This window comes from Chrysemys picta, chromosome 19 (assembly GCF_011386835.1).
Source record: "Chrysemys picta bellii isolate R12L10 chromosome 19, ASM1138683v2, whole genome shotgun sequence".
Taxonomy (NCBI): domain Eukaryota; kingdom Metazoa; phylum Chordata; order Testudines; family Emydidae; genus Chrysemys; species Chrysemys picta.
This window is the reverse complement of record NC_088809.1, coordinates 17,611,516-17,630,685: the sequence shown is the minus strand read 5'-3', so window position 1 is coordinate 17,630,685 and position 19,170 is coordinate 17,611,516. Positions and strand designations below refer to the sequence as shown.

The following is a 19,170-nucleotide window of genomic DNA, read 5'->3' as shown; positions in this document are numbered from 1 at the left end:
TTTCACAGCATTCTGAATAATTTGCTGACCACTTTGGAAAAAAAAAAGAGCTAGATTTTTCAGAACTATACATGCATATTTGCATTTTCTACTGCATGTATAAGCATCTCGGTGAGATTCATACCTGGCTATTTGCATATATGTAGTTCAAAATAATCTGGATCAAGATGTATTCTCAGCCTGCAAGCTAGGTTCATAATAGGGCTCGTACTGGAACTATAGCAGTCTACTTTCATAGAATTAGCAAGGTAAAATTTGCAAAATTAAAATCCTGTCTGACTCAAAAGAAAACAGGCTTGGAAATTTATTGTATTTTGCTTCATACCAGCCTTAGACAACAAGAAGAGGGAATCACTTTAAAAGATCTCACACGTCTCCTTTTTATCCAATGAGAAAAAAGTTAAAGCCAACGTTTTATTTTGTCCCTCAAAGTTTCCCATACACAGTTTCCTGTATCAAATAACTTGGAAAAAGTGCCTTAGAAACATTTTTAAAAGAGTACGCATGGTCTTGTTAACTGAAGTTAACAGGAAATGGTTTCCAGTTGGGTTGGGGTTTTTTTTGGCTCCACTAGATTATGCTTTCAGTACCAATACAACAAAACCCCTGGTGTAGAAAGACACTGGTAGTCTCCTGGAAATGTCTTGGATTACTTAGACTGCCATATCATAAAGTGCTTCTTGTATTCAGAACCATAAAGCTGTAAAGTGTCCTTCCTGCAACAAGGAGAAAGAGAATTCCCAATATGGTACTTCAGTTTAGTTCCTTCCAGTTATGTCTGGGTATTGGCACAGCCATTTATTAGCCTCCGAGGCGCTGACCTTCACCCCATGCAAATCCTCCTGGTCGCTCTTCGGGCAGCGGATTGTAATTGGGATCATCTTCTGGTGTATCAAACATTGCTTTCCTGAAAAGCAGAAGTTATATGTAAATACACAGTTCAACTTGAGGCAAGCAGTCAATGTAACATTCTCACTACAAGATACAGTATGCAATAGTGTCAGTCATTTAAATCCAAGTCACTTTTGTCCTCTAGTTGAGATCCAGTCAGCTCATATAGGGTAGATCCTATGATGCAAGCCCTTCAAAATTAAAAGTTTAAATAAGAAGATCATATAAGACTCAAGTTCAAATATACATTACTCCTGACAACAGGGTCAGTGAAACTGAATCGGTAGCCTTGTCTACAGCAGCTACAGAAGCCACATTAGCACATCCCTAGAAAAATATATCTAAACATACTTAAAAGAACAGCATTAACAGTTTTCTTAGCCAGTGGAGACATGCCCCAACTTAAACCAATTTACAGGAACATGCTACAGACTACGTGGGACCAAGATATTGGGTGGAGTATTTTAAAGACCACCAATGAGGCTGGAATAATTAGTCAAGTCCTTGATTTACCTCAAAAACCTTCAGTATCCTTTCACTAGCAGCCTCTATAAATATAGTTTTGTAACCTAGTTAACAGCACAGTTCAGCCACGGCAATTCTAGTCACTAAGCCATATTATCACCTTTTGGCAAGAATCCTATAAAGAGAAAATGTAAAATTTTCTGACTAATGAGTCTAAGGCTTGGTCTACATTACAGAGTTAGGTCGTCGCAAGGCAGTTTATGTCAACCTAATTATGTCAGTGTACACGCTACAGCCTTGCTCCCACCTATGTAAGTACCTGACTACACTGACATAACTCCACCTCCAGGAGAAGTGAAGGGCTTATGTCGGTGCAGTTAGGGTGATGCAGTGTCCCGGTAGACACTGCATTACTATCATCGGCTGTTGGCTGTCGTTCTTGTCAATTTCTCGGCCCCCGCTGGCTGCCCTGAGGCTCCTGGCTCCCCCGCCGGGACATAGAACTCCCTGCTGGGAGCCTGGGGGGTTGAGGGGGGCACCCAGGCTCCTGGCGGTGGGGAGCCAAGAGCCCAAAGGTTGGGGAGGGGGAGCTGGGCTCCCGGCGGGGAGCTGCCTGTGGAGCTGAGAACCCGGGCTCTGAGGCCTCCATACTGCCCCTCTTATGTCAGTGGAAGTGCTTCTCATGAGGACACACATCACAACAGAAGGAGGGTAGTGTGGACATGAACCACCAGAATAATTACCGCAGTGGTTGTAAGCTGACCTAACATAGGTCAACTTACGTTTCTAGTGTAGACAAGCCCTAGGATTCAGGTCACCAGGCAGAAAGATTTTAAAGCAATCCTAACATGCCTTCTTTTTGATTGGTGCCTGGAATCAACTTGAAGCTCTAAGGTTACTTGCTGGTTTCCATGCTGGACAGGATGAAGAGTAAGTATTAAGCTAAGCAAACAAAAAACTAAGAAGGTTTGAGTAGGTCCTATTTGTCAAATGAAAAGATGGAGGATGAATAATTGTGAGGGAGGGAGTGGTAGGCATGTTGATTGGAGGAAAGAGCCTGACTGTCAAATCTGATTTCCATACATGATTCACTATTACAACATGCTATTGCCCTAACAACTGGAAGACAGGAACTCCTAGCTCACTCTGTGCCATGTGTTAAATCAGTTGTCAAGGGAACAGGATTATGTATAGTGGCTCTTTATACTCCTGAGATAAAAACATCTCAGTCTTCCACACATTTTAGTTTGGTCAACTAACAATTTTATAGTTATCATTACGTTACTACCAAAATGGAGTGGTTACTTACCTTTAGTAACTATATTTCTTAGTTACTGTTGTTGCCCATATGGATTCCACAACCCACCCTGCAACCCTGTTTTTGTGCCGTTCTCTTTATCTGGGATTCTGACTTAGCAATGGAACTGAAGGATGGTTGTGGCTCCTTTGGGTGTGGACAAAAGGACATGCATGGCATAAACGGAAGCCAATGGATACTGCTATTCAAAATATTCTAATTTCACACACATGTGCACTTAGAGTGGGATCTACATGAACACCATATTCTAAGAACCACCGTTGTTTTCTGGTTCTGAGGTGACTACCAGAAAAAAAGCCACATTTATGTCAACCTCTGGTGTTCCTATGTGAAATACAGCAGAGAGTCTCTTGAAGTAACAGCTAATCATTCAAAAACTGTCTTCCTTGCCACCTAGTTTCATGCTGATCAAGTGAACCAAAGCCACCGTTAATTTGCTCTACTGAAAATTATATGAACAGCACAACTGGATTGAAGGAATTTGAAGTAAAGACATATGCATGAATCTGAAACTGACATGCTCAGTGGTTGAAACAACAAGACTCAAAACAGATAAGGAGAAACTTTGTACTTTTCATATGAGCTAACCTTAAAAGCAGTTTCAAATTGCAGAGGCACCCTCCTCTAAGCCAAGTACGGGCAGCTCAGGGAACAAGAGCAAAAATGGGCTCCAAATTCATCTAAGCTACAGCTAAGCACAAAGGGGCATACTGTACTTGCTGGTCTGAGGGGGAAATTTTCAACTAGTGAACAAGAAGTGGCAGCCAAAGAAAACATCAGTCAGCTGCATGGAAACAGATGAGTGAACAGTACTGAGCAATGAAACAAGAGGACATGGAGGAAAAGAAGAAAATCATGGAGAGACTTCAAACTAGCCATAGGAAAAACAGGGCAAAACTCCCCCATTAGCCAATACACATGTTAGGCAGAGTATTAATATGAAGTGTTGGGAAGTTATGTTAACTGTGTATTATACTCTCCTCACAATTCTGTTCATCCATGTCAAGTATCCCATAACACCTTGCATTAGCTGAAGTAAGCTTTGGCTTAAGTAAATAGGAAAAATGTCAATATCAGGACATATGAGTGTGTTACCATAAACAAGTAGGGAGTTATTCTCACAAGCCATTACTGGAATGTCCCAAAGGAAAAGGACAAGATATATGATTGTTCTACCCTGGTACCAACCTACGTGCCTTCACACCCCTTGGTATGTGGCATGCTCGTGTTCAGAACAAAGATAAGGGGCACACCATGTTACCAGAAAAAGAAGATAGAAAGATGATTGGTTAAATCTAGTTTCAGATTATGTACTCAATACCTATTACTTATAAACAGGTGGGTATAAAAATATAGCTTTAGGAGTGCAACTTTGGAAGCACATCTTCTGTGTAAGCTGCATGTAACAATGCTGCATGAGATGCTTCCCAGAGATTGGTATTGTATTGAACCTTTTTCCTTTACTAGATTATTATGCAATTATGGCAATAAACCTGACTGATATAGGTTATTTGGTCTCTTGACTATATTTCATAACGAACCAAAGTGTGGTGAAACAATTAACTATACAATTTATCAAATCCTACAATCAGAGGAAGTCCTTTGGGAGAGGTATACAAACACAGAAAGTCAGACAAAAATGCATAGAGAATGAGGGGATTTCAATGTCATGGGTTCATCTGAAACATGAATAAATGATAAGCAATAGGCAACATGAATCTGTCAAGAACAAATGCCAGACTAACCTAATTTCTTTCTTTGAATACAAAACAGGAAACAACAGACTAGGCAACAGGTACTGCTAAAAAAGATCTAGGGGTTATAGTGGATCAGAAATTGAACTAAGCCAAAGTGATGCAGTTGCAAAAAAACTAATATAATTCTGAGGCATATTAACAGGAGTGTCATACGTAAGACACGGGAAGTAATTGTTCCACTCTACTCAGCACTGGTGAGGCCTCAGCTGGAGTATTGTGTCCAGTTCTGGGCACCACATTTTAAGAAAGATGTGGACAAATTGGAGAAAGTCAAGAGAAGAACAATAAAAATGATAAAAGGTTAAGAAAACCTGACATATGAGGAAAGGTTAAAAAACTGGGCATGTTTAGTCTTCAGAAAAGAAGATGATGGGGGGCCTTGTAACAGTCTTCAAATACGTCAAGGTATGTTATGAAGAGGATGATTAATTGTCCTCCATAGTCACTGAAGGTACGACAAGAAGTAATGGGCTTAATCTGCAAGGGAGATATAGGTTAGATATCAGGAAAAACTTTCTAACTAGAATAACAGCTAAATGCTGGAATAGGTTACCAAGGGAAGCTGTAGAATCCCCATCACTAGAGGTTTTTAAGAACAGGTTACACGAACACCTGTCAGAGATGGCCTAGATATATCTGGTCCTGCATCAGTGCAGAGGGATGGACTAGAGGACCTCTTGAGATCCCTTCCAGCCATACATGTCTATTATTATTCAGAATTAAATTATTGTAGGGTGGCACTAGAGACTATTTGGAAGCAAGGAAGAAGTTGTGCATATAAATGAAGCAGTAAGAATGATGGGATAGAATAGTTATGGCTTCCAATTAGCGTTATTAAAAGATGTAAGGATGAATTTCTTACAGCTAACGTTTAAAGAACAGTATTCAGAGAAGAAATAGGTCAGTGTAGTACTAAATATCTCTTCATATCTATGGAGAGATGTGCAAACATCAGCTGATCTTCATAATATATCGGAGATAGGCAAGTGTCTCCATTTCACAGTTGAAAGGCTAAAGTACAGAGAGGTTGACTTGTTAAAAATCAACAGAAAAGTCTGTAGCTGAGTCAGAATTACAATTCAGGATTTCCCAATTCCCAAAATCATACTTAATCCTGTAGATTATGCTGCCAATCAAACCAGTTTGAGAGATTTCACCTCTGTGGGTATCTGTTTACCAAGTGCCCAAAAAAGTAATTTACAAACACAAGGAATTAGACTGGATATAAAAAATTATACCCAAGATCAAAACTTGAGCAAAGAAAGTGAGAGTAAATTTAGCTTTCAGTCTTTGGCAGTAGTATAAAAGTTTGTGCTGTTATCTAAGGCAAACCCTGGCTGACACTAAAATAGCTAAAGGAATTATATGATGTTATGTTCACAAAAGGAGTGACACGACACTCTGAAATATTTTCAAAAGGGAGGATGGAAAATACCGAGTTGAAGACAAGACTACAGCAGACACATTTAAGAAGATTGCTATGTCTGAACATTCACAAATTTAGGACATGACAGGATTCATAACCAGTCTTCTGAACAAAGTGACTCAAGAAGTCCCAAAATATTGGTGATCAGACACTAGACTGGATCTTAAGTGAAGCCCTGTGGATGAAATCATAGAACAAGAACTGTCCCCCACTTGGTCCACAGGCATCCACTCTACCAGGTGAGCCAAAGGGAACCTCCCAATGGCTGATAGCTTAGACCCCCATCTATACGGGGGGAATTGACCACCATAGCTATATCTATTGCAGAATAACTATTCCATTCCAGCTATTCCAGTATAATTTAGTTATCCTGCAATAACTCCTTTGTGTGAGCACTCTATTCTGGAATGAGTGATTTTATTCCAAAATAATTACTCAGCTATCAAAGCAAAGTAATTAGTCCAGAATAAAAATCACTTTTATTCCAGAAGAGTGTCCACCTGGGAGACATATTCTAAACAGCTATACCAGTCAATTTTCCCATGTACACAAGGCCTTGCTTGTTTAAAATATCAGGTTTAGAAATCAAATCTAGACAGGATCAACTCAGCAATACATCATTCTGAAGGCAAGAATGCCAGACAGTTTGCGGTCTTAAAAAATGAGGTCTTGTCTGCTCTATACAGAGAATTTTCAAGAGGTTTACCCCGTCCTTCAGGAAAGTTCCCCATATCCATTCTAGTGTGCAGTGTTCCAGTTGGTTACTATTCTCTGCCCAAGAGATGAAAGAATATGAATGGCACCGTGTGAACAGCACATAGTCTGTCATGTATTTTGTGATCCTTTTGGATGGTGGGGAGGGAAGGGAGTAGCTACCTAAGTGTAAAATATTAGCCACATTAAGCTTCTCACTCATTTTGTGTATTTTGCACTCTGAACTCATTCTGACACTTTGTCTTAAAACGGGTTTCTTTTAACAGATTCAGATATATTTGGTGCCACCAACAGGCAAACTGTATTATGGATTTTAGTTGGCACAGAAGTTCTTGGACCTTTTCAGAAGTTAGACCATGTCTTAAGAGTGCCTCTTGGATCCTCTCCCCCTCTGGCAACTGTAACACCCATGTGACGACTACAGCAAATGGAACAGTATGATGAACTCAGTGCCATTTATCTCAAATTTCCAAATTTACTTGTATTTGAATTAGTTAAAAAAAAACATTGTGTACAAACACATTTGTCCATGTGCTCCAAATTAGAAGGTAACACTTACAAAATAGATGGTGTTTTCAGAAGCCGTCCACCACCAGGCTGATTAGGAAAGATATCCTCTAAGAAAAAATATATGTGTCCAACTGCGATCCCTAGAATCAATAAAAAAGAAAACTGAAGTTGAACTGGTGACTTTCAATATTGCCATTATACCACCTTTAAAATGTTTCACTAAATGTTTTTATAAAATAAAAAAAGACAAGCTGTGTTTGATGCCCTTTGTAAATAGCATGATGTTAAAAGGAACTGAAGTAGCATGGTACATACTCACCGCAATATAAAATATTAGAATTAAATGCCATACTAGAAGAGATCTATAGCATAGTGAGTCATATAAATACAAGGAAAAGTCTATCACAACTGTCTAAACACTTTGGTGGTATGGTTTCATTTGTACTGACAAAAATGTCAGAATGCAAGCTGCCGTACACAATTAAGTCTCATGTCCACAGTCAGCCATGGATATCTGGCTCTCTCCAAGTAATGCAGAAGCAAAACACTGCACTACTTGGAGACATTACAACACAGAGTATGCCACCACGTACAAAAACAATGAAAACTGGTAGAACACAGTACTCTGTACATCAGAGCATGTAAACAATTAGGTCACAACAAAAAATTACCATGTGGCCTCCTTGCTGCTTTTAATTTTTTTCCCTATATGAAAGAGGTTAATACACACACTACCAATTGAATGAGCGGACTCTTTTACTTACAGGTTTGTCACCTTAATCCCTCAGAGTATAAAACTCACTATTCAGCTAACGTCCCATTTCAGAACAAAAAACTTTTTCAGAAGTCTTTAATGTGGAGGACTGTTTCCTCTTCCAAAAGAAATATAGAATGTATCAGACAATAAGTTGTTAAAAACACTTTGGAAAACAAGTCTTTTTAAAAAAAAGTTGAAATATCAGAAATACCAAAGTTACAAATACTTGTCAGATGACAAGATAAAGATAAACTGAGCAAGACAGGTAGAGGTAGCCTTTGGAACAGGGTTATGCAGTAAAACCTCTCAGATCCCAGGAAGAGTATTGGATCTGATACAATCACTCATGCAATAAGCCAATCCCAGACCATCGCTCCAGCTCTGAAGACTTCCCCAACCCAGTTTCTTCTCTAGAAGGGTGGCCCGATTTCTGCTCAGCTGTGTGCAGTGAGCGCTTCTGGATCTGAGATAATTCCGAAAATCCTTGTCCTGCAGTCACAGCACTTTCTTTTGAAATACCAGTGGGGCCAGTACAAAGGATTATTGATGTGTGTGGAAACTAAAGATTCCCAATACGCACACCTGATTAGAAGAAGTGACTCTCAGAGGAAGCAGCACAAAGGGGGAACTGTTCATGAGAGAGAAAAGATTAAGAGATCCATCACCTAAACCATCCAGGCTAATCCTGAAACCATAATCAACCCTGTCATTGGAAGCTTATGGATATCTACTTACCTCTCTAGTAGTGCATCAAAGCATAAATAGCCAACATGGCTTGATAACCCCTTTCTCTTTGCAGGAAGAGGTACTAAGTAGTGGGAGAAGAGACTTTACCTACCAGTAGTTTATGATGGAGTGGCCAAAAAGTCTAAGGATTTCATTTTTCATAGCTTCTTACCCAAAAGATCCACAATGATGGAGTTCCCCAATAGCAATGAAAAGCCCATGAGTACCCAGGGCAGAAATGGGGCCTGGAAGATGAGAAGACCAAAAAAGTTCATACGGACGTAGGGATTCCTGCGGCTCCACACATACACAAGCATTATTGTAAAGGCCTGACCCAGGAAAACCAAGTTCACAAACAAGCCAAAAAGCTGACACAAACAGTTAAAGAAAATATCAGTGCACATGACCAACTGTAGAAAACTGAAATATGAATATGCGGAAGACGGGAACCTATAGGCTGCAGAAAAAAAATTTGGAGGCCAATCATGGCATCAACAAAAATAGACACACCTGACCTTTGAGTCTATAGTTTTCCAAACAAACTTCAATATTTCCTCAAACAAGACACCTATAGTTTAATCCCCCTTAAATACTCCATGCTGCAAATACACTACGAGGGGTTTATTATTACAGAAAGCTATTTTACACACAGCAACTATATATTGTGTGTGTGGGGAGAGGGGGGGTAAATTCACCTGGACAATAACATTTCCTTCAATCCTCATGATAATACTTGTACAGTTAAATAGTATCTTTCAATCTAGGATCTCATCTTTATAGCCTTAACTCAAATATTTAAGTGCAAAAGATCGATTCCACATTTAATAGTAACTACAAGATCTGGAAAGTTTTGAAGCCCACTTAAAATAGAGTCATTCAGACCTCATTATACAAAAAAAGTATTTCTCTATTCATTGACTTTCAAAGCACAGGGTTTGCGTTCTCCGTGTTAATGCTAGCTGTATTAAAACAGTAAAAAAGGATACAGTCATTAAAAGTCCACCAAAAAGGAACATAAATACAAAGTCTGCTGTCCGACCTCGGAAAGACCCCTCCTCAAGCATTCGGCAGTAACGATATCTGAAGGTGTAGGTCAGGAAAGTGTGATACTAATCACATTCAGCAGAAAGATTAAGAAAAAAAACAGCTTTTTACATACCTTCACATAGGTTTTATATACAGAATTCCCAAACATCCTTCACAATTGAAGGATTTTTATAGTAGATTATCAAGCAAGTATTGAAACTGCATGAAGTAAATATGATGGTCTCAGTCCAGTTCTGAGTTAGTGGACAAGTATTCACACCACAGAATAAATACCTGCCCAATTAGCAGTCTTACTGGCTATTTAGCTGAAAAGTCTGGTACTACAGAATGAATTCTCACTCCTAGTAGGGTGCGTTCCAAATCAAGATCAAAACAATGAAAGCTCACTGAAAAAGAATTATTGAATTAGGTATTTAGGATGAAATCCTGGCTCCACTGAAGTCAGTGGCATAGAACTCCGACTGAGGTCACAATGTGGTGCAGAGCTGGAGCCTTATACAGTAACACGGACACACAGTTTTGCATTCCAAAGAGGTGAGATACACTTTTTATAAAGGATACAAAAAAATCATATTAAATAAAAAATTAAATCCAACTGGCCCAAAGAATAAGTAGTTTGTAATCAACCGCCATACCTGTCAGAATAAGAGGAAAACAGATAAGACAACTTAAATATAAATGGTACCCATCTCAAGTATTTAAATTCTCTACATAGAGAATACAGAAAAAAGTTTCTGTTTAATCCACACAAGCTAAAAGAACTTTATGAAAATGGTTTTTGAACACTGTAATAAGCCAATTTAATGATGTTTTTCAATAGTCTGAGAGACTAAAATTCAGTAAACCGTACTACTCTGCATTAAAGACTTGGGAATACACTGCTATACTCAAATTTTCCAAGTAAACAAAGGCATATTTAAAAACAAAGTATACTATAACAAATATATTTTGCTCATCTTGGCAGTTTAGTTTTAATTATATGCAATACTTAATAGTATATTAGTAAATATTAGATAACATATTTTGTAAAAATAGCAAAGTCTTGGTCTTATAAGACTTCATGACAGCACTTCCTTTTAATTTTTTGCAGAGAAGAAAATTGAAACCCTAAATTTTGTATGACAATTACTGGATTTTACAGGCTAGGTGAGTGATGCATCTTCAATTCTACCATATCAAAATTCCTCTCCACAATGAAATATAGACTTGGATTGAAGCAAGATTAGTTCATCTTTAGGAAAGCTAAAGCAATGTTTCATTACCGTAAGTAAACTGTGTGGTCAGATTAATTTTTTTGAATTCTATCTGTCGGAGGTCAGTATGATTACTTAGAAACATAATTCTGCATGAAGTAGGAGTAAGGACATCTTGTCAGTTTAACAATTCAGCTGTATTTCAGAACCAACAAGCTTTCATTGTAAGCAATTTTTTGGCTTTGTTATTGTGTTAACGGTTGAGCTGAATCAGTCAGACACATCTTAGCCCCTTGAAACAATCTTTCAGAAGAATCTTTAGTTTGATAGGAGGCGTTGCTCCTTCGGATGACTGCTCACTTGAGAAGAGCTGGCAGGCAGAAAGAGTGGCTAAGCACTTGGCAATCTAACTTTTAATCCATGCGAAGACTGCCCAAAGTTTTATCAGGTTTATTTGACTTTTAACACTGCTTTAGTATGAGCATTCTGAGTAATACGACAATATTACCTAGACTACTGCATCTGAAATTATGTCCCCAAAATAAGACAGAAGAGCACCATCACACAAAACATACACACTGCAAAATGGAAGGAAATTACTCTGCAAGTTAGACTGAAAACATGTAAAAAGAAATATTACTCCTGGGGGAATTCTGTGCCACTGCATATGTGCAGAATTGATGTCCCCGGCAGATTTCTTTGCTTCTCTGCAGAAAAATGACTTTCTGACGGGGAAGCAAATGGAAGCCACAAGAGCGGTCATGTGACCCTCCCCAACAGTATGTTTCAAGTGCCCAGGGCAGCCAGCAGAAAGGTAAATCACTGTGGGGCAGGGGGCGGGACTGAGGAAGACCTGGCTGGTGGCTCCTACCCTGTGCTGGGCTCAGCTGCTAGTCTGGGGAGGTTGGGACTTCCTCTTCCCTGGCACAGCTTCTGGGGCCGGGTCAGACCCACCCCCAGATTTCTCCCTGGCTGTAGGAAGCTCTGCAAACTTCCCACACACACAGTTCCTGCATCCATTGCTCCTCAGCTGCAGGGGGAGGGATTCTTGTGCAGGGAGCTGCTCCCCCATCCACCCAACCCTGGTGCATCCAGACCCACTCATACCCAGACCCTCCCACCAAGCCTCACACCCCCTCCCGATGAGCCCCATTCCCACTGCATTTGGACCACCGAGATGAACCACACGCACCAGGATCCCATCCCCACTGATCCCCACTCCCCCAGCATCTGAACCCCCCACTGACCCTCCCACACCTAGACACCCTGCTGAGCTCTATCCCCCCCACACCCAGACCCCCCACTGCTGAGCCCCAACCACCTTCATCTGGACCCCCCTGCAGAGTCCCCCAACAGGCCCCTGTGCATCCAGGTCCCCTCCACACCCAGATCTCCCACTGAGCTGCCCGCACCCAGATTGCCCCACACGTGGATCCTGCCTTGCTGAGCCTGCCTGCCCACACAGAGGGGCAGGGCCCTGGGGTGTTTCTGGGGGCAGGTTGGGACCTTGTGCTGTGTCAGGGTTGGGTGCAGCCTCACCGCTGAGCCCATGTCCCGGCAAGGAGCTGCACAGCCATCTCCCACCTCTGTGCAGCCCAGTGGCCTGTGCTGCCCAGTGCCATGCTGGAGCCTCCATATTTATTTGACAAATAAAATTTGCAGAATTTTAAAATATTGTGCACAGAATTTTAATTTTTTTGGCGCAGAATGCCCTCAGGAGTAAAAGATAGCTCCACAAATGTGTGTTCAAGCAAATATAGTTTCTTAACTACTGTTTGAACAATGTGACCTATCAAAGCAATGAGTTTTTACCCCTACTTACCTTCACTTGAATGTTATTAGAAACCTTCCGGGGGAAAAAAGATATTCCAATATTCTCAATGTGCAGTTGTGAAAACAAGTGTTACAAGTTTAATAATTTTCTTACAAGGGTGACAACATTTAACATTCAGAAAAAATACTTACTTGAAAGTGTTTAAATATTAATTCGGGGTTAAAATACAGTTGAAATGGTGTGATTAGTTCTAATTGCTGAAATACAAGAGAAAATATGTGACAGGATCAATCCATTAAAGTGCACTTCACTTACTGTAGAGACACAAATAACCTGTCAGTGGTACATTAATCTCTCATGTTCTCTTATTTTAAAAATTATGTGCAAAGCCTAAATTCAGCCAACATATTCAACCTTATGTTCCTTTTACAGTCATGCTTGCCCTCCTCCTCTGCCTCCCCCATTTTGTTCTGTGCCTACTTATCACACCTTAGTCCTGTTTAGATTTCAAGCTAAACATCTACCCCGATATAACGCGACCTGATATATTACGAATTTGGATATAACTCGGTAAAGCAGTGCTCCGGGGGAGGGGGGGGCTGCACACTCCGACAGATCAAAGCAAGTTCGATATAATGCGGTTTCACCTATAATGCGGTAAGATTTTTTGGCTCCTGAGGACAGCGTTATATCGAGGTAGAGGTGTATTTGGTTTAGTGGCTATCTTCCATTTTATATTTGTAAAGCACAAAAGACAGTAAGGCTTTGGTCCAGAGATCTGGATTTGGCCCATTTTACATCTGTAAAAGTTTCATTTCACATGCAGGGCTCTATAGAGCCATGAAACAGAATAGTCTTGAGGGGCTTCTGACCACTACTATGACTATATAATTATTCATTATATAAGGCAAAAAATAATGATCTTTCTGCTTTAAGGAATGTCATCATCTTATATTTTTTCCACCACATGAAAGCATATTCCCCCCCTTTAATCTGAGAAATAACTACTGGAAGCTCACCCTAGTTTCACCCAAAAACACTGAGTTTTCAGAAGAATTTCTTGGCAAAGTTTTTCCTTCTCTACATTCCTTTCAAAATAAGAGAGGTTTCACAGAGTTCCCAGGACACAAAAACTTCTTCAAAGCCTACATCCAATGTATATGTATGGTGCCACTAATGGTACATTTATGTTGCACATTATGCATATGTGTCTAGAACATAAGAACGGCCACACTGGGCCAGACCAAGGATCCATCTAGCCCAGTCTCCTGTCTTCCAACAGTGGCCAATGCCAGGTGCCCCAGGCAGAATGAACAAACAAGTCATCATCAAGTGATCCATACCGTCGCCCATTCCCAGCTTCTGGCAAACAGAGGCTAGGGACAACATCCCTGCCATCTTGGCTAATAGCCACTGATGGACCTATCCTCCATGAATTTATCTACTTTTATGAACCCCAAGAGCTCACATAGCTTCAAAAAGTGATATTATATTACATTATATTTTTTAAACTGACACATTCATCTTAAATGAACATGTTTTTAGATTCCTTGTGTCCAGTCACTTGAACGTGGGAACCAACGTTCCCTAGCAACCAATTTTCCATGTATTTGCTTGGCCATCACTTTAGTAGCTACATTACTATAATAACCATTTTATGAAAGGGCTCTGCCATATTTTTCACACTTCTCTAGTGGCCTCATTAATGAGAAATTTTATAACTTTAGCAAAAGGTCGTCAAGGAATGGGACACCATTGGGTTGGGTGCTTAATGATTCTGCAGAGGCACAACGGTGAAACACCCTACAACTCAGGGTACAGCGGCTCTGTAATATAACTACCAGAGAATGAGTCTTGGAGAACTAATTCTCCCCTCCCCCCAAAAAAACCCACAAACTCACACACCATCTCATGTGGGTACCTGATTCCTTTTCAGTCCCTGTCTTTATCTGTGGTGCAACTGTTAAATGTCTTCCTACCCTCACCCATTTCAAGTGCTGGTGGGTTTGGATTTTGTTTGTGCATTCAGCACAGGCTGTGTATACACCTCCAGAGGGTCCTACAGAAATGGTTTTCAACTAGAGGTATGTGTACTCCTGGGGGTAGGCAGAGGTCTTCCAGAGGGTGCATCAACTCATCTAGATATTTGCCTAGTTTTACAACTACATAAAAAGCACTAGAGAAGTAGTACAACGTAAATTTCATAAAGACAACATGAAAGTCAGCAATTTTTCCTGTGGTAGTGTGCGGTGACATTTTTGTATTTTTATGTCGGATTTTGTAAGCAAGTAGTTTTTAAGTGAGGAGCAACTTGGAGGTACACCAGACAAATCAGAGTACGGAAAGGGGTACAATAGTCTGGGACAGGGGAGCACCACGGCCCTACAGGATAAGGGAGAGACAGACCCACCAGGGCCCACTCAAGCAGGTAACTTAACCCCCAGGCTGCAGGGCCGTTCGCGGTTCGGCGATGGACCGAACGCAGCCGCCCGGATTCAGAACCGGCAGAAACGCGGAGGGGGTTGGGGAGAGCGAGGCTGGACTCGGACACCAAACCGGAACCGAGCCTGGCCCTGTCTCCGCGCGGCCACGCCTCACAAGCGGGGGCGAGCCAGGATGTAGCCTCGTCCCTCCCCCCAAGGGCGGCGCTCCAGCCCGTACACAGCGAAGGGACAAGAACGAGGCCGCCGGCGCTGCCCTCAGGCCCACCCCGCTGCCCCACACCCTCCTGGCTCACCACGGCGGCAGTGGTGAGGACGCAGGCGGTGGTGTAGGCCCGGGTAACGGGCGGCACCTGCAGGTACTCCTGCCGGAAGGTCTGGTACGCCATTTTAAGGCTCCGCTTCCGCTTCCGCCTGCGCGCCGGCTCGCCTCATTTCCCCCTCCCCCCCTCCGCACGCTACACAACCAATCAGCGCTGCCTCCGGCATCCAAAGCCAGCCAATCCTTCGCTTTCTTTTATCTCAGCGGTTTGAAGGGGGGAAAGCCTTTCTTCCCGGACGCTCCGGCGTCCCCTGTCGGACGTGCTTTGTGATTGGGCGGGGTATTTTCTCCCCACCCCACCCGGCGCTCCGATTGGTTTGGGAGGTGGAGGCGCTGAGTGGTGGCGCTCCTCCCGGGGGCGGGCGTTCGAATGAGGCGGGAAGCGGCGGTTGGGGGCCAGGCTAGCTCGAGAGCTGCCGTTCGCCCGCCCGGTGAGAGGCCAAGGGGAGTGGGCGGGAAGGCTTCCCTACGCCGGCGGGCCCCTCTCGATTGGGAGCTGGGGAAGGTGGCGCCCCAATCCCAAAGGCCGCGGGAGCCTGGGGCCAGGCGACGGTTCCTACCGAGCCAAGAGGGAGCCTGAGGGCCCAAGCAGCCCCCACCCATTGGGCCTGGGGAGTGGTAGGGCCACGGGGATAGAGCACCAGGGTGAGGGTTGGCGCTGTGCCTGCTGGGGGATCTAGGGCAAGTCATTGCCCTTCCCCGTGCCTCAGTTTCCCCATCTGTACAATGGGGCTAAAGAGCCTGACCTGCTTTGCAAAGCGCTTTGAGATCTGCCGAGGAAAAGCTCCCAATGAGAACTGCCTGCTGTTGTCTGCTCTCACCCTGTGTTGAATTTTCTCAGAGCCTAATGCTGTGGCTTAATTATCCAGGGGGATCTCCCCTCCCCCTTAATTATGACCGATGTCAGTCACTTAAAAACCTTCCCAAGGTGCCGGTCTGGTCCTTGGTCTGATTTGAAAAGGCTTGTACACAGTAGGGGTCTGTGACTGTTAGTGGGATAGAGGCTGGTAAACTGCTTAAAGGGGGAGCTCATCCTATTCTAATGGACTAACTGGGGTCTTGGTCCTACCCTGTCAACACAAATGCCTGAGAAGACTTCTATTGGAACACCTGCAGCACAAAGCCTTCACCTCCAGTGTGACAGGGAAACTGCTTTCATACACAGTGTGACAGTGTATTGATAATTATGTCTGCAGGGCTTTTCCAACCAGTTACAATATTGACATATTTATCTATAACAGTGGTCTCCAAAGTGGGGTGCACAAGAGGATCCTTGGGGGTGCGCAGCAGGAGGAGCGGGTTTTTTCTTTGGGGTTGTTTTTTTTTTTTTTTTTTTTTTTTTTGGCTTTGGTAAAAATGGTAGAGCCGGTGCGGCAGGAGGTGCGTGCTCAAAAATTTTTTACTGATAGGGGTGCGCAATCAAAAAAGTTTGGAAACCACTGATCTATAACACAATGTAATATGTTCAGAGAGGTCTACAACTGTTGACACAATGCATCACTTGTGCATTCAAACACTACAAAAGAAGGTTCTATTTACGTTCTACAGAATCCCTCCTTGGGCCTAATAATAGAATTTAGATTTTAATGTAAGGTTCTAGTCATGGTTAGCACTGGTAATAGAATAGGATGTAGTTTCCTCTGAGTCAAAGACTGGCAAATTATGTCCTGCTGGGCAGAAAAAGGACTAGATTAAGAACCAAATTCTTTAAATTCCCCTAAATTCAAACTTGAACTCTGCTCTTCATAAGTGAGGTTAATGCTGTAATAGACTGCTAATACAACTCACCCTTTCCAAAATACAGATTTGTACTTATGTTCCTTTTTTCCTTTACAGATTTCCACATTGTCTATGGTTGACTTCTTTTAGCCAAGATGTCAGTGAATCCTATGGCATATGAAGCCCAGTTCTTTGGTTTTACCCCTCAGACATGTATGCTTAGGGTCTACATTGCATTTCAAGACTACCTGTTTGAAATGATGCTGGTTGTGGAAAGAGTCATTCTGAAGAAACTAGAAGGCTTTCCTGACTCTAAGATCAGTCCATTCCAAATCCGTAAGAGCACAGAGAAATTTCTTCTCTTCATGAAGGAGCGCTTTGATCACCTCTTCAGCAAAATGGAACAAATGCTTTTGCAGTTGGTGTTAAACATCCCTAAAAATGTTTTACTTCCTGAAGACAAGGTCCATGAGCAGTACCCCTACAGTAAGGAACAGTTTCAAACTCTTCAAGGTGAAATTGATCAACTACAGAAACAATACAAGGTCGAAGTGTCTGCTGGACAGGCCCTTTTAGCAGAATTAGAAGAACAGAAAATGGTTCAGGCAGAACTTGAGAAGACCCTCCAGTGGTTTGATGGGCTTGAGAACATATGCAGAGAGCACGGGACTAGCAATTTAAAGGAAAGCTTTGCATTCTTGACGCAAACTTCTAAGAAACTGCAAGATATACTAAAGGAAGTTGAAAAGAAAAACAAAAGATTGCAAAAAAGTAGTCTCCATGTAGTGTAAAGGAAGTACTGAAAGGACAGCAGAGAAATCAATAAGACAATACTTTTGTTACAATACATTTTTTGAAGATCTCTCCTGAAACATTTGTATATAAGGTTTTGGGGGTTTTGCCCCCTCTTCCTTGCCATACCAGTTTGCTGGTGAGTGCAAACCATCATTTTCCCCTCCTGAATTCTATAAATACTGCTTCAGCATTTCTTTAAGTAAATAACCATATCCCCCTAAGAATGTCTAAATGAATTGTCTGAATGGTAGAGGTGCAGATGCAAAATAAGTGCATTGTAATAAAGACTTCAATTCTCTGCACTAGTTCATTTAAGCAACCTTAGTAGATAGGAAGCTTTTTCTTTAATGTAGAATAGGTTAGAAGCATCTTGATCTTAAACTATTTTTTGGAAGTCAAGACTTGTCAGTATTGAAATATTCCATTTAGAAATGTAAGAATGTGACATCATAGTAAAACTTAGGCCTTGAGGAGAAATACATTTAATAAATGTTGGAGTTGGAATTAATCTAGACACTGGTGAGTGGTTTCTAAAACAGAGGGGTTAGTTATTACTTCCAGTATTTAAAAAAAAAAAAGGGGGGTGGGTGATATTCTAAAGGAGTTAACAAAGACAGGACATAGGGCCTGGATCTTTCCTTTTTCTTGTGGGAGCATTTCACAAATATTAATCAGTAGTCACAAACCTATGTACAGTAGGTGATTATACCAATTTTGCAAATGGATAGAGTTAGTTTTGCTTTGAACAGGAGGCGCACACTGTACAGTGCTGTGTGTGATAAGAGACAGATATGAGCTACAGAGGAATAACTCAGACTCTGGACTGCTCTGAAAGTTTTCTTGCACCATAGTATATATCGTAGTGTCAGCACAGCATTATACATTGTGTGACTCTTGCTAAAAGCAAAACTTAGTTTGCCTATTTATACAATGGGTATATTCACCTACCTTACATGGGTGTTGTGAGGACATTAATATTTGTGAAGTCCTTTGAGGTCCTTTAATTAAGCTTACTTTATATGGACTTGTTCCACAATCCATCAAAGTAAAGGTGAATCTTTCCATTGACTTCAGTGGCTTTTGGATCAGCCCTTATTTGCATATTAGTATAGTAAAAAGAAGCTTAATTTTACAGAGGCAAAACTTCCTTACTTTTTAAAAGATACTTGCTTGAACTATGTTTAACTTCTGTATAACTTGAGAGCTACTTAAATAAAAATTATACATAAAGTGACAAAATATTTTTTCAATGCATTCTGAAACTATACTATGAAATATTCTATGAAATTTGTCAAATACCTGAAGATTTCTGGAT

General features: G+C 41.5%; 2 protein-coding genes across 5 annotated transcripts; one reads left to right on the top strand and one right to left on the bottom strand.

Moving 5' to 3' along the window:
* Window positions 1-289: 289 nt before the first annotated feature.
* On the bottom strand, window positions 290-15,484 carry DERL2 (derlin 2). 2 transcript variants are annotated; one of them, XM_005284398.4, is made up of 7 exons: window positions 15,316-15,476; window positions 12,770-12,835; window positions 10,173-10,246; window positions 9,551-9,644; window positions 8,737-8,932; window positions 7,131-7,221; window positions 290-907 (listed from the first exon to the last, which is right to left on the bottom strand). In XM_005284398.4, exons 1-7 carry the CDS (start codon window positions 15,406-15,408, stop codon window positions 802-804), a joined length of 720 nt encoding a protein of 239 aa, XP_005284455.1. In that variant the 5' UTR covers window positions 15,409-15,476; the 3' UTR covers window positions 290-801. The 2 variants fall into 2 exon arrangements, with proteins under 2 accessions (XP_005284455.1, XP_042713686.1); XM_042857752.2 differs by lacking the exon at window positions 12,770-12,835 and having other exon boundaries at window positions 15,316-15,484.
* A 54-nt stretch (window positions 15,485-15,538) lies between these two features.
* Window positions 15,539-19,094, top strand: MIS12 (MIS12 kinetochore complex component). Of its 3 annotated transcripts, none has more exons than XM_005284397.5 (2): window positions 15,539-15,772; window positions 17,178-19,094. In XM_005284397.5, exon 2 carries the CDS (start codon window positions 17,216-17,218, stop codon window positions 17,849-17,851), a length of 636 nt encoding a protein of 211 aa, XP_005284454.1. In that variant the 5' UTR covers window positions 15,539-15,772; window positions 17,178-17,215; the 3' UTR covers window positions 17,852-19,094. The 3 variants fall into 3 exon arrangements, with proteins under 3 accessions (XP_005284454.1, XP_065429411.1, XP_023959237.1); XM_065573339.1 differs by having other exon boundaries at window positions 15,644-15,665; XM_024103469.3 differs by lacking the exon at window positions 15,539-15,772 and adding an exon at window positions 15,853-15,986.
* The last annotated feature ends 76 nt before the right edge of the window (window positions 19,095-19,170 follow it).